The sequence below is a fragment of the Nannospalax galili genome, unplaced genomic scaffold (assembly GCF_000622305.1).
Source record: "Nannospalax galili isolate Female #2095 unplaced genomic scaffold, S.galili_v1.0 scaffold511, whole genome shotgun sequence".
Taxonomy (NCBI): domain Eukaryota; kingdom Metazoa; phylum Chordata; class Mammalia; order Rodentia; family Spalacidae; genus Nannospalax; species Nannospalax galili.
The window spans coordinates 2531708-2546478 of record NW_008331831.1 but is presented as its reverse complement, the minus strand read 5'-3'; the positions used below and the strand labels follow the sequence as shown (position 1 = coordinate 2546478).

Here is a 14771-nt window from a genome sequence, read left to right as displayed (position 1 = left end):
TCTCTCTCTCTCTCTCTCTCTCTCTCTCTCTCTCTCTCTCTCTCTCACATTAATTTTTATTTTGTGTGTGTATTTTGAATGCATGTGTGTAAGTGCACCTGGGTCATGCACTGCCTACAGAGACCAGAAGAGGATGTTAGATCCTCTGAAACTGGAGGTACAGTTAATTAGCCCCTGAGGGTGCTGGGAACTGAACTGCTGTCCTCTGCAAGAGCAGGCAGTGCTCTTAACCATGGAGCAAATGACAAGATTTCATTCTTTTTTACTGTGGAATAATATTCTATACCACATTTCTTTATCTGTGATCCATTGATAAGACATCTAAGTTGATTTCATACTTTGTCTTGTATGCTTTAATTTTTATAATTTCCTTTTAAAATTTGTCTGTTTATTTAATATAAAGATAACAGATAAAATTGACCTTTTCCTAAGAATTTCTTATGACATCATAATACTCTTTTTAATATATACAAACTGAGCATTGAACTTAACCTAGGGCCTTGTACATTTACTCTGTTATTAATGTAAATCTCCAAAACCTCACCATTTTTTAAAACTGATTTTTGAGACAGAGTTTCCCTGTAGCCCCAGCTGGCCTGGAACTCACCACATAGACCAAGCTGGCCTAAATCTGGATCTGCCTGCCTCTGCCTCCTGAGTGTTGGCATTAAAAGTGTGCATCACTGTGCCTGACCTCATCTTGATTTTTTAAAGTTATTTTTTTCTCCATAAAGTTGAAATTTGTCACTGTTATGTAGAAGATGTGTTTTTTTTTTTCCCCCTTGAGCGATTTGAGGTTACATGGATTAATAAATTTATTTTTTTAAGGGACATACCACCAAATCATTCTCAGACTAAGTGTAATTCTCATTTGGAGATAACAATTCCAAAGGACTTGAAACTGAAAGAATCAGAGAAAGCTGATGAAAAACAGTTGATTATAGTAAGTATACAACTTGACCTATTGGTGAATTGTTGTAAACATCTTATTTATGCAGGGTTATTAAAATACAAGTTCTTTTTTTTTTTTTGAAAGATCTCTTTGGCGATATAAATCTTCATTATGGAAACTGTTCCTGCTATTTTCACCTCCTTTCCCCAAAATAAATTGTCCATCCTGTGATAAATAATAATTCAGCTTACTTGTTTTCTAGTTTCATTTTAACAAATTATTATACATTTTTACATCTATTTCTTTGATACGTCATTTGATCACTACTTTTAAGTAGTTAAGTATTAAAATGATGTGGCACTTAATATAAATGATATTTATATATCATTCATTATTCATATTAGCCAAAAGTATTGATTGGTAGGTATGTAAGTATGTACACAATGCTTATTTGTTAGCCTTATAGAAAGGAAATCAAATCTTTGACATTTGATGCAAAATGGCTGAACCTTGATAATATTTTGTTAAGTGAAATAATTCAGTCACAAAAAAGACAAATACTGTGGAATTTTACTCCTGTGAGGTGCCAAGAAAGTAGTGGTGGTTGCTAGAGGTTTGGAGGGATGGGTGAAAGGAAGTTGTTGTTTAATCATATAAAGTTTCAGTTTTGGCATGAAGAAGTTGTAGAGATTGTACAATAGTGTATGAAATAATACTACCAAACTATACACTTAAAATGCTTAAAGTGTGATGGTTCAGTGGTTGCATACTAACTGCTCTTGTAGTGGACCTGGGTTCAGTTCCCAGCACCCACATGGTAGCTAACAGCCATTTGTATCTCCAGTTCCTTCAATACCCTCTTTTAGCATCTCTGGGCATTGCACACATGTGTTGTACTTACATGTAGGCAAAATACTCATATACATAAAATAAAAATAAATCCAAAAAAGTTTTAAAATGCTTAAGGTGATCATTTTTATGTATATTTGGTAAAATTCGAGTTTTGCTTTACTGTTTTTATTTTACAAAAGAATATAATGCTGGGTGTGGTGACACATATGATCAGGATCACAAGTTCTAGGACAGCTACAGAGTGAGCTCAAGGCTAGCCCGTGCTATGTAGTAAGACCCTCTCTCAAAATAAAAAAATGGGGGTAATGCACACCTTTAATCCCAGCACTTAGGTGGCAGAGACAGGTGGATCTCATTCATGCCAGCCTCGTCTACATAGTATGAGTTGCAGGCCAGCTGGGACTACATAATGATACTCTCTCAAAAGAAGAAAGAAAACTACCTGAAGTAACTTGCAAATAACATTTTGCTGCTAGTTTGAATGCTGTAGAAAGAATTTCCTTTTAGTTTTATACACAATCTTTTAAAAAAGTTTTAAAAAATAATTGATTTTGCTGGGCATGGTGGCACAAGCCTTTTTAAGCCCAGCACTCAGGAGGCAGAGACAGGTGGATCTCTGAGTTCAAGGCCAGCCTGGTCTACATAGTTCCAGGTCAGTTGAGTCTACAGGGAGACCCTGTCTCAAAAAGACCAAAAAAAAAAAATTTTTTTTTCTTATGTTATGAATATGAATGTATTGCCTACATGTATAAGTGATGTAAGTGCACCTGTGTCATGCAGTGCTTGCAGAGATCAGAAGAGAGTCAGATTCTCTTGGAACTGGACTTAGAGATGATTGTTAGCTACTATGTGGTGCTGAGAATCGAATCTAGGTCCTCTTCAAGAGTAGCCAGCGCTCTTAGTCACTGGGCCATCCTCCAGTCAATCCCCCTTTTTGTTATTTATTTATATTTCATGTATATGAGTTTTTTGCTTCCATGTATGTAAGTGTACCTGTATGTGTGTTGACCATGGAGGCTAGAAGAGGACATTGGAGCCCTTTGAGCTGGAATCAGATGGTTGTTAGCTGAAGTGTGGGTGCTGGGAACTGAATCCCGGTCTTCTCCAAGAGCAGCCAATGGTCTTACCTGCTGAACTGCTGAGTCATCACTCTAGCCCCTATACACAGTCTTTTATTTTCATTGATTGTTCTTTGCTGTTTGATGCTAATTATATATAATGTACCAGTGATACTGTTACTAAAATCCTGTTCTCAAACTGTCAGGGCCTGGTTTAGTTCAAATTGTGTAATTATAGATCAGAGAATAAATGATTTATGTCTTCTATTTTTTTAAATTGACATTTTTGTGTGTATGTGTCTGCATGTCTGCTTTCACCTGTGTATTGTGTGTGTGTATTTATGCATGTGTGAGTGTATATGTGTGTATAGATAGGCCAGTGGGTAACTAGTGGAAGTTGGTTTTCTCCTTCCGCTGTGTGGGTTCTGGAGATTGAACTCAGGTTGTCAGGTTTTCCAGCATTGCAGCAAGTGCACTTGTGTATATGTGTGTGTATACATGTTGGGGTAGGGGGCACACATGCTACTGTGCCACCGTGTGCATGTGGAGGTCAGAGCACAGCTTTCAGCAGTTGGTTCTCTCCATAGGTCATGAGGTTTGACTTGCTTTTTTACCTGATGAACCATCTTGCCAGTCTGTTTGTTTTTACAAAATGGTTGCTAGCATTCCAAACCTGAATATTCATACTTGCGTTGCAAGCACTTATTGAACCATCTCCCCAGCCCTGGAAATGGCTCTTAATAAACTGCACACAGATTTCAGACATTAGTATCTGAATTTTTGTAATAAATTAAAATATTGTTATGTTAAGCAGTTCTCACTTTATGTTCACATTATAGTTTTGGAGGCTTATGTTCTTGAATAATTGTTTTTTCAAGGAAGAAAACGTATTTGTTTTTTATAAATAGGATGCAGGACAAAAAAGATTTGGAGCAGTATCTTGTAACATCTGTGGAATGCTTTATACAGCTTCAAATCCAGAAGACGAAACCCAGCATCTGCTTTTCCACAACCAATTTATAAGTGCTGTAAAATATGTGGTAAGTAGAATTTGCGAATTAAAATGTATGAGTCAAATAATTAGTTTGGGTTCTTAATGAGATGAATTTCGAATCCTAAGTCAGTGAAAAGTTTCTGCTTTTAGAGATCAGCACATACAAAGCACACAGTATGCATTTATGCTGGCTTCATTTAAAACAAAGGCAAGTACCGCAAACCAGGTAATTTATCCTGACAGGTTTCTATTTTGGGAATTTTATCTTAGGTTCTATTTTTTTTAGTTTGTTTAGTTTTCAAAAGTAGTTAATTTTTTTATAGCCATATTATTTAGCTTATGCATATTTCTTAATTTCCTTTGATTTTTAACAATTACTGTGGGTGACTATATATTTAGTATTCATATAGCTTAATGAAACTTCTATTTGAAGATTGATAGTGATATCAAATAGGTTTTGGGGGATCTATAAGAGTTTGTCTTTAAAAAGTTAAAGAGAAATTCTAGCCACTTAAAAAAAGATCTATGGCCGGCTAGGCATCGTGGTGGTGCATGCCTTTAGTCCCAGCACTCAGAAGGCAGAGGTAGGTGGATCTCTGAGTTTGAGGCTACCTGGTCTACACAGTGAGGTCCAGACCAGCTGGGGCTACAGAGGGACCCTGTCTCAAAAATACCCTCCCCCACAAATCTACAAAATAAATCTGGTTTAGTACAAAATATATTTCAGTACAAAATAAATTTTATTGTAAATGCATTTAAGGTATAATAATCATGTTAATAATAATTGCTTCTGGGAAAGGCAAAAGTATTAGAAATTTTGAACCATTTTTGATATTTTATGAAATGTTAATTTAATGTAATTGCTGTTTACCTATATCTGAAATGGGATCCGTTTTTATTTTATACGTGTTACCTTCCATACCTTACACTCAAATTAATAAGACCTCCAGGATATCTGAACTGAGATCACTGATTCATTTCATTAGCTTGTCATATAGACACCATTGAAAGGTCTTTATGGCCTCAATTAAACTCCTGTGTTTAGCTTTGATTGAATGGTTTAAATTCATTGCTTCATGGTTATATATGTTTTATCATTCATCCAGTTACTCCTACTCAGGATAAGTGAGGTTTTTTTTTTTTGTTCGCTACATTGGTTGTCCTTTGTATTCCTTATTCATCTACACTTTACACACATACACCCTCCTATTACTTCACTAAATGAAATATAATGTGTATGGATATAGCTTGGTGATTTATTCTTTGCAGTTTAGACTTTTTTAATTTGACTGTTAATAATCTTGCATCTGAAAAATTAAATGGTGGTATCAGGTAGCTAAATTACATAATGTTTAGGGCCAAAATACATGAATTTGGTAGAAATCTGTTCTGTTCAATTTAGTTTCCTAAAATTAGAGGAATACTATATTTTATTAAAAATGTTTAACTTTTCAACTTAGAAAAAATTTAATTTCTGAGGGAAACAGTAGTGAAACCAGTCAAAAGTAGGTGTTCTGCTCTTTTCTCTTTTAAGATACCAGAAGAAGTTTTTTGTTTTATTGTTGTTTTTTGTTTTTGTCTTTTTTTTTTTTTTTTTTTTGGTCTTTTTGAGACAGGGTCTCCCTGCAGCCCCAGCTGTCCTGGAACTCACTATGTAGACCAGACTGGCCTTGAACTCACAGAGATCCACCTGCCTCTGCCTCCCAAGTGCTGGGATTAAAGGTGTGTGCCACCACGCCCGGCTTGTTTTTGTCTTTTTTGAGACAGGGTCTTCCTATAGCACCAGCTGGCCTGGAACTCACTATGTAGACCAGGCTGGCCTTGATCTCACAGAGAATTTGCCTGCCTCTGCCTCCTGAGTGCTGAGATTAAAGTCATTCACCACCACACCTGGCTTCCAGGGGAAGTTATTTATGGAACAGAGTATTGTCATCAGCTAAACACAGTTTCTGAGTCTTGCAGAGGTGCTCAGTGCATTGTAGTAGCCTAGGGAAAACTGCCCCCTGGTCCCATCCAATCTCCTTCACCCCTCCCTAGATGGGATAGAGCTAGTGGTTGTTATTTATTTAGAAATGAGCTCAAGAGAATGAACTGTTGCACACCTTGTACTGTGCCTTGCAAAGAAATTAAGCCCTCCATAGTGCTTGACAACCATCTAACTGTCTTTAGTGTCAGTTTTATGTGTTAGGGCTGTTGGTAAGAAACACTTGGAAAAGAAGTCATTTGGTGCTTTGGTTTTAGTTCATGTTAAATGTTTAATTCATGTTAAATGGACAATGCTCAAGAACTGGAAATGAAATTTTATTCTAGTTAAAACTATTTAAAAGTAAAATAGTGGTTGAGTGTAGTGGCACATGCTTATAATACAAGCACTTTACAAGTCAGAGGCAGGAGAGAATCACTGTAAGTCTGAGGCTGGGCGGGCTTGTTATGTGTGCGTTCCAGATCACCAGGTTAGGTAGTGAGACTCTTTCTAAATCAAAATAAATAGATAATTTTAAAAATAGAAACATTCCTTAGATAATCAGTACCTTTTCTTATGTGCTTGGGCTAAAGAATTTTCCTAGATATGTAATAATCAAATGAAAATTAGAAATGGCTAATACCCAATTTTTAATTGATTAAACATTTAAATTATATGTAGCCATAGTAGAAATAGATGCTCAGTTGATTTTTTTTTTTTTCCTCCTTATCTCTTACAGTCTTGTTGGTTTTGAGATAGGGAAGGTACATATTTTCTTTCTTTAGTCCTTTATTTTACCCCATCCTCCTCATTGATACCATTTGGGGAAATGAATTTTTATCTGACTTAGGAAGAAGGAGCTTCTTAGTGCCTTAGGAAGGGACTGATTTGGACTTAGAAATTGCTGTTTCCTTGCTGAACTAGGGCACAGTAGTTTCCTAGTTCAGCAAGGAAACAATGATGAGTAAGTAGGACGAACTTTCCATTGTTGTCAGGCCAGGATCCCATCAGACACTGTCAGAAGCTCAGTTTCATTTTGAGTTATCAGTAATACAGATGATGAATAATGTCTGGGTTCTTGGTAGAGAAACTACTCTTGGAGTTGTGTGATATACCCTTCAGGCTTAGGAGCAAAGTCTGAAAGAAATAAAAAGTTGAAAGATTTAAGTAACTGTTAAAGCAGTAAGTCAATATTAAGTATTTAACTATTGAAATAAATCATAAATTTGCTTTGTGGTATAGAAATGACTAGAAGGGCACTGGTTAGAAGAGATTCCATTGGTGGAGAAGAATTTTAAAAATTGGTGGCAAATGCCTTTAAATCCCAGCACTCAGAAGGCAGAGGCAGGTGGATCTCTGTGAGATTGACATCTGCATAGTTCCAGGCCACCTGGGACTGCAGGGAGACCCCGTCTCCAAACAGAAGAAAACATAGGAGGCCATCTGTGGTTGATAACATAGTACAACTAAAAGTATGAGACAGCATAGCATCTTTGTGGGGAATAATGACTAGATCTTTTTGACTGAACCAAAGAATTTATATATAATCATTTAAGAAAAATATCATTAGGTCAGATTGTGATATTTTGATTTTGAATGCCGTTTGGAACTTTTTCTTAACATTGTTTTAGGTGTTGAAGAATTGTGAATCCTGTAAGTGGTACTAATTTAAATAACATTAGAATATATTTTGGTGAGATGTAGAGAGAGAAATATTTCAGTGTTGGGTCAGAGAGAAAGGTAAGTAGGTATAAGTAGGTAAGGTGTATGTTTTACTGAATTACTATGGCATTGATGGATATAGGGGAAGAAACTGACCACAGGAGAAACTTTGAACTAAGGTTTGCTAGGGTTTTTTTTGGTCTTTTTGAGACAGGGTCTCTCTGTAGCCCCAGCTGTCCTGGAGTCACTATGTAGACCAGACTGGCCTTGAACTCACAGAGATCCACCTGCATCTGCCTCCTGAGTGCTGGAATTAAAGGCATGTGCCACCACGCCCAGCTAGATTTGCTAGATTTTTGAATGACTACAGAATTAAGCTGTCCACTATGGTAGCCATATGAAGTTGAAAATGCTATGTTTAACAGTTCCCAGTGCCAGTAGCTAGAAGCTACCATGTTAGGTAGTATAGATGCAGAATGTTTTTATTGTCTCAAAGATTGTTTTGGCTAGTGCTGACACTAAAAGTTGAAAATTATATATGACTAAGTTTTTAATTCAGGAAAATTTTATCTATCAGACTATTAATTTGAAACTGGAGCACATGAATTCTGTGTACTTTGTGTTTATTCTTTTAGAGGATGACAAGGAAAAAGAAGTAGATGTTAGGGAAAAGAGAACTAAATAGTAGAGCAGGTTTAGGGTTGGGAAAGGAATCTGGAGCAAAATAGCCTTCACCTTCGAATAAAGATCACCAAACTTTGTGTATCTCAAACTGCCTGGCATCTCTTGCCACATAACACCTCTGATTTTATTATTTACTTCCTTGTATTTTATATACTTAGAACATTGTATGTATGAATATTGGGTGAAGTGGCACTTAAGTATTGGGAAGAAATTTTGCCTTTGAAATAGGGGACAATATGGCAAAGAAAAATATGCCTTTAGTACAAGTATTATGTGCAGCAAATTTACATACATTATTTGCTTGTTTGAGAGAGGCTCTCACTCTAGCCTAGACTAGTTTTGAACTTGCAGCAGTCCTCCTGCCTCTGCCTCTCAGGTGCTAGAATTATAGACATGAACCACACCGGACAAGTTTTTATTTTTTTTAAGAGTTTACAATTTTGAGGTGGAGGTGGTCGTTGTGGTAGCAAGTTATAACTTGCATATTGGCAAATAAAAAGCTCTTCCACCTGTTCTTCAATGTTTTTCTCTGTACTAGAAATTGTACCATTCTATTGTTCTCCTCACATTAAAAACAACATAGTAATATTTCAGTTATTTATTTATTTATTATTTATTTATTTTGGGTCTTTTTGAGACAGGGTCTCCCTGTAGCCCCAGCTGGCCTGGATTCACTATGAAGACCAGGCTGGCCTCGAACTCACAGAGATCGCCTGCCTCTGCCTCCCGAGTGTTGGGATTAAAGGAGTGCGTCACTATGCCCGGCTCAGTTTTACTTTTAATTGTGTCCTTTAGGCCATGTTTTAAGAAGATCAGGCTAGCCTCCATTTCACAAAGATCCGCCTGCCATGCACCACCCTGGTCACTTTTTAAACTGAAGTGCTCTCTGACAGTCTTCTTTAGGGTTCTTTTGAATTTTAACAATATAATATAAGGATTTGGAGTGATACTTGGCATGGTTTAGAATTCCATTGAAGTTATGATTGGAAATTGAAACCCATGTTATAAAAACCCTTACTATTTTTGTTTGTCATATCACTTCTCTCAGAACCTTTCTGGATTTCTCTTTTTCTAAGGCTTTGTGGGCCTCTACATAATGTCTCTTATTCTGTTGCTCACACTTTTCATACAAATCCTTTCTAGGTCGTTTTAAACTGATCATCACCTTGAACAGGGTTCATAATTTTCTGCCTCTCATTTTAATTCATAACATTCATACCCTTCGAACTATTTTTCTTTATCCAAACCTTGCAAGGCGAAATGATGCCTCTTCTCTGATCCTTTTCATTTGTTTGTTTTTGTTTCTTTTGGATCCGTGTTTTCTTTTCATTTAAAACCATTATAACACTTTGCTTATATTATTTTGCCTTCTCTTGTAGATCCCTGCTTCAGTTTGATAACTTTATTTTGTGCTGGAGGCCTTATTTTTGGTAGCCTAGCACTATATCATTGAGCTGCTTCTGTAGCCAATAACATTTATTTTATTATTCATTTTTAATTCAGAATCTCTCTCTGTGGCCCTGGCTGACCTTCAACTGAGATCTGCCTGCCTCTGCTCCCTCTCCCTTCTGTGCTGGAGCTAAAGGCAGGCCTATACTGCCACACCTGGCCCTACAGCTGATAAATTTTTTTGAGAGCTAAGAAATTGAAGTTAAGAGTTGTGGTACAGGGATGTAGCTCAGTGTGTAGAATGCTTACCTAGCATGCATGAAACCCTGGCACCTTGTAAACTCAGCATGGTGTCACATTTGCCTGTAATCCCAGTACTCAGGGGATGGAAGCAGGAGAATCCAAAATTCATGGTCATCCTTGACTACAATGAGAGTTTAATAATAGCCTGGGCTGTGTAATACCCTGTCAAACAAAAAAAGCTGCCATATACATATTGATAACAGATTCAGAAACTTCCTTTCAAGCATCTGTCTTGTTTCATCTTGTATTAGATGTTCTTGTACACTATTTTCAGAAACTCCACCTGTTCATATACATGTACATATACATATACATATACATATACATATACACATATACATATACACATACATATACATATACATATACACATATGTACATATACATACATATACATATATACACACATATGTATGTATGATGAACTCCCATCAGCCTACCTCTGAGTGCTAGGATTAAAAGCATGTACCACCACACCCAACAAAACCTACTTTTCTAAAAGACATTAATTTAGAGGAGATACAAGCCTCTCAGTTTTTTTTAATAAACTGCCAAAATTTATGATTCCTATAACTTCGGATGAGAATTATAATGGGCAGAAGAATGCATGAACATATATACCGGAGGTCATTCTAAATCCTGAAGAATCCTTGGTTTCTGTGACAGGGTACAAATATTGCTAGGAAATAATTAAAGGGCAAATGTTTGGTCTGAGTCTTCATTTTCTGGTTTATCTTTTACATATTGTAACAGATTACTTATTCAAATATTATAATATAGCTGGGTTTGGTGGTCCACGCCTTTGATCCCAGCACTCTGGAGATATAGGCGGGCTGATCTCTGAGATGAAGGCCAGCCTGGTCTATAGCGTAAGTTCCAGGTCAGTTGGAGTACATGGAGATCCTGTTTCAAAAAAGCAAAACAAATAAAAAACAAATCTAATAATATAGTCACAAAGCCTAAGTATTTTGAAAAAAATTTATTTTCATATAATTTCTGGATTAAAAAAACCTTTTGGGGGGTTCGTACTGGAGGTTGGACCCATCTAATCATGCTGCTCAATGAGATTGCTATCTTATGTTTTATCTGTAGTCCTTCCACAAATAGTTGAGGACACACTCCCCCATTTTTTTTTTTTAATTATTCAGTTGGAGATACATTTACCCAAATAATCCTTAGGTCTCTGGATGTTTACAGATTAAATGTAGGTACAAAAGTGGGCTTCCACAGCAACCAGAGCAGTACAGTAGTATGCAGTGTGATTACTGTTCACTCCCAGACTCAGTGACCCCAGCGTGCCCAGTGTGACAACTCTGAAGCCACTGAACCTCTGTTTGATATTTTTTTATGAACTTCCCTGCCATGGACTTTAATAAGAGCTTGTCTTTTCTGTCCTGTGAGTTTAATATCATATATTCATTTAACTCCAGAAAATGTCTGCAGGCATACAGAAGGATCACAGGCTTTGATAGTAGATCCACCTGCCTCTGCCTCCTGAGTGCTGAGATAAAATATGTGTACCACCACGCCCTCAGAGGACCCAGGTACAAATCTCAGCACTTACACGGTGGCTAACAACCATCGTTAACTCCAGTTCCAGGGAATCCAATGCCCTCTTCTGTCCTCTGTGGGCACTGCACAACATGAATACACCTAGCATGCATGCAGGCATAACACCCGTACACATAAAATGAATAAATAAAAATTAAAAAAATATGTAAGTGGTTGGGGGGCAATAAAAATATATAAGTGGTTAAGATGGTATATTTTCTTTTAAAAAATTAGCTGCTTGGTATAGTTATATGATCATTTTCATCACACAATTTTATTAAAATAGAAAAAACAGACAAACTAAAGGGAAATACTTTAAATCAGTATGCTGATCACTTCTGTTTATATTTTGTTAACATTTTAAGTATTCATATTTACATTTACTTTTTTTTTTGAAACAGGGTCTTGCTATGCAGCCCTGGCTGGCCAGAACTTGCTTTGCAGACCAGACTGTCCTTGAACTCACAGATATACCTGCTTCTGCCTCCAGAGTGCAGGGGTTATGCCAGTGCATATTTACGTTTAAAAGCCATTTAAAGAGTTTACAGTTTGTCTCTGTATTTTTCTTCAGTGTCTTATGCTTGTTCTCAATGCTCCCAAATACAGCATATGAATACTTTTGAGTGTGTTAATTTTCTTTCATTTTTTGTGGCTTTAAATTAAAAAAAAACATGAAGTTTAACCCCAGATCATTCCTTTGGGGTCACTACTTTTCACCACTTTTTCTCTTAACTACTGTCTGACTAGATCATTTTTGTGTTTATTTTTCTTTTTTAAATAAATGGTACTTGAGTAAACCCTTGAGTGTTTGTGTTTGTGTGTGTTTCCGTGTGTGTGCATGTACACCTGTGTTCCTGTGCTTATGGCAACCAGAGGTTGATGTCAGGTTTCTTCCTCAGCACTCCATTCTATTTTGTGAGACAGGGTCTCTCACTGACCCTGAAGCTCACTGGTTGGCTTGGTTGGCTGGCCAGTTAGCCCCAGGGGTCCCTTCTGTGTCTGCATTCCAGTGCTGGGATTATAGGTGCATACCACCATACCTGGGTTTTCACATGGGTGCTGGGAGATCATTAAGTTTGCATATCAAGCACTCTAGCCACTGAGCCATCTCTGTAGCCCTATTTATGTTTTGTATTTTCTTTTGAACAGGGTCTCCCTGTAGCCACAGCTGACCTGGAACTTGCTATGTAGACCAGGCTGGCCTCTATCTCACATAGAGCCTACCTTTCTCTGCTTCCCAAGTGCCTATTTGTGTTTTGAGACACTGTCTTGCTATGTAGCCCTGGCTGACCTGGCCTGTGGGATCCTCCTGCCTCTGCTTCCTGAATGAGACAGGGTCTTGCTACGTGGCTTTAAACCTCCTTCCTCATCTCCTAAGTGTTGGAATTATAGGTGTGTGCTACCACCATGCTTGGTTCAAAGTTTAATTTAATCACTTTGTTTCTATCATTCTTTTATCTTTCTCCCACCTGGTTCCTTCCCTACATAGAGTAATGAACCCCCCCCATATATCTATCACCCATCCACTTTCAACAATTATTAATTTTGGGTAGTCTTCTATCTAACTGTGTCAATTATTTTGTGTTAAATCTTGACATCATATTAGTATCTTAATAGATATCTCAAATGTTAAAGATTCTTTTTTTTTTTTTTTTTTTTTTGGTTTTTTTGAGATGGACCTTGTAGCCCCAGCTGGCCTCAAACTCACAGAGATCTGCCTGCCTCTGCCTTCCAAGTGCTGGGATTAAAGGTGTTTACCACCATGCCCAACTAAGATTATTCTCTTTAACCATAAAAATGCTTTAATGAATGTAATCATGCTTTTGAACAAATCCCTTAATATATACCATCCCACTAGGGTTTGGAACTTCCCAAATAATCTATTTGATTTCTTTGAAGGAAGGTTGACATATATTGCAGATTGGTATGCCTTTTAAGTCTTTCATAGTGTGAAGGTTTTCTTTGTCTCCCTCTTTTTTCCATTGCAGTTTGTTGGAATAATAAAAAATAAAGAAAGTGATTAATATGAACTTGTAGATTGAGGTATAATTTATACATAATTAAATGCAGATGTGTGTTTGGTGGGTGAATTTTTTTTTTTTTCTTCTTTGTGAGACAGGGTCTCCCTGTAGCCCCAGCTGTCCTGGAACTATGTAGACAAGGCTGGCCTTGAAGTCACAGAGATCAGCCTGCCTCTGCCTCCTCAGTGCTGGGATTAAAGGTGTGCTCGGCTTGGTGGGTGAATTTTTTTAGTTGCATACATTGATGTATCTACTACTTAGTGTATTTTGTTTTCAGGTATGTATTTTTTTAATTGGACAAGGGGAAGAAATCATTTCTGTTCTTTAGACTCTTAACATTTTAAGTAACCACAACAAGGAAAAATTAATTATATGCTATTAGAAATATAAGCTAGTGTGCTGGAGGTGCAGTTCAGTAGTACAACATATACTTAACATGCAAAAGGCCCTGGGTTGAATTCTCAGCATGCATTGGTGTGTGTGCACACACAGCTCTTGCAGAGGACCCAGGTTTGATTCCCAGCACCCACATGGCGGCTATGAACCATCCTTAACTCCAGTTCCAGGGGAATCTGAAGCCCTCTTCTGACCTCTGCAGGCATTGCATGGCAAGGGTGCACTCACATACATGCAGGCAATACACTCATACACATAAAATAATAAATAAAACATTTTTTAAAAAAAGAAATACAAAATGTGGTTGGGTGTGATAGTACATACCTTTAATCCCCAGGGGAGATGAAGGTAGATCTGAGTTCCAGGCTAGCCAGAGCTACATAGTGAGACCCTGTCTAAAATAGAATAGAAAAGGAAACAAAAACTAACAATGAAAGAAATACTAAATGTTTTGTTTTTTAGTATCTAGGTGGCTAGATAAGAGAATTTAGGTTTTAAAAATCCATCTTGATAGCAGAGGTTATATGTAAATGCTGAGAGCTAAAGGTGAGAAGTGTAAATCTACAGTAGAATTGATATGTTTACAAGAATTGTGACTGTGTACTTCTGTAAATTGGATATCCTTTTCACCTCTACCTCATTTTCAACCAGCAGACAGACTTCAGCTCTTATGAATTCTCTAGAATTGATAGAATTCAGTTGTTACTATTACTGGCAAAACATTACCTGCACTTGAATCACATAATGTTTTGAGTATTTTCTTTGACAGACATTAGCCAACTTGGTTATTTTATTTTATCTCTGCTTTGTCCATAATTGCATTTATTGTTGTACTTTGGGACATTTTGTTGATGAGCTGAGTAGTAGTACATTGATTTTTTGTTTTGTTTTGTTTTGTTTTGTTTTTTTTGGACATACCACTAGAAGAGAGAATTCAATTTCATAAGTTACTGAGTACCTGCTCTGTGTTAACACTGGTCTTTCGTCCAACCCCCTGCTGACAGCC

At 37.0% G+C, this 14771-nt stretch overlaps 1 protein-coding gene across 8 annotated transcripts in view; it reads left to right on the top strand.

Annotated features, from left to right (window-relative positions):
* The window catches only part of Esco1 (establishment of sister chromatid cohesion N-acetyltransferase 1), a 63144-nt gene that overhangs the window by 33860 nt on the left and 14513 nt on the right, over positions 1–14771 (top strand). For all 8 annotated transcript variants that reach the window (XR_003848516.1, XR_003848515.1, XM_029560562.1 and 5 more), the window contains 2 exons: positions 829–943; positions 3711–3842. Coding sequence is in view for 6 of the 8 variants with exons in the window: in XM_029560562.1 (XP_029416422.1) it covers positions 829–943; positions 3711–3842 (247 nt within the window). In the remaining 2 variants the exon portion in view is untranslated. The remainder of the gene's footprint in view (positions 1–828; positions 944–3710; positions 3843–14771) is intronic.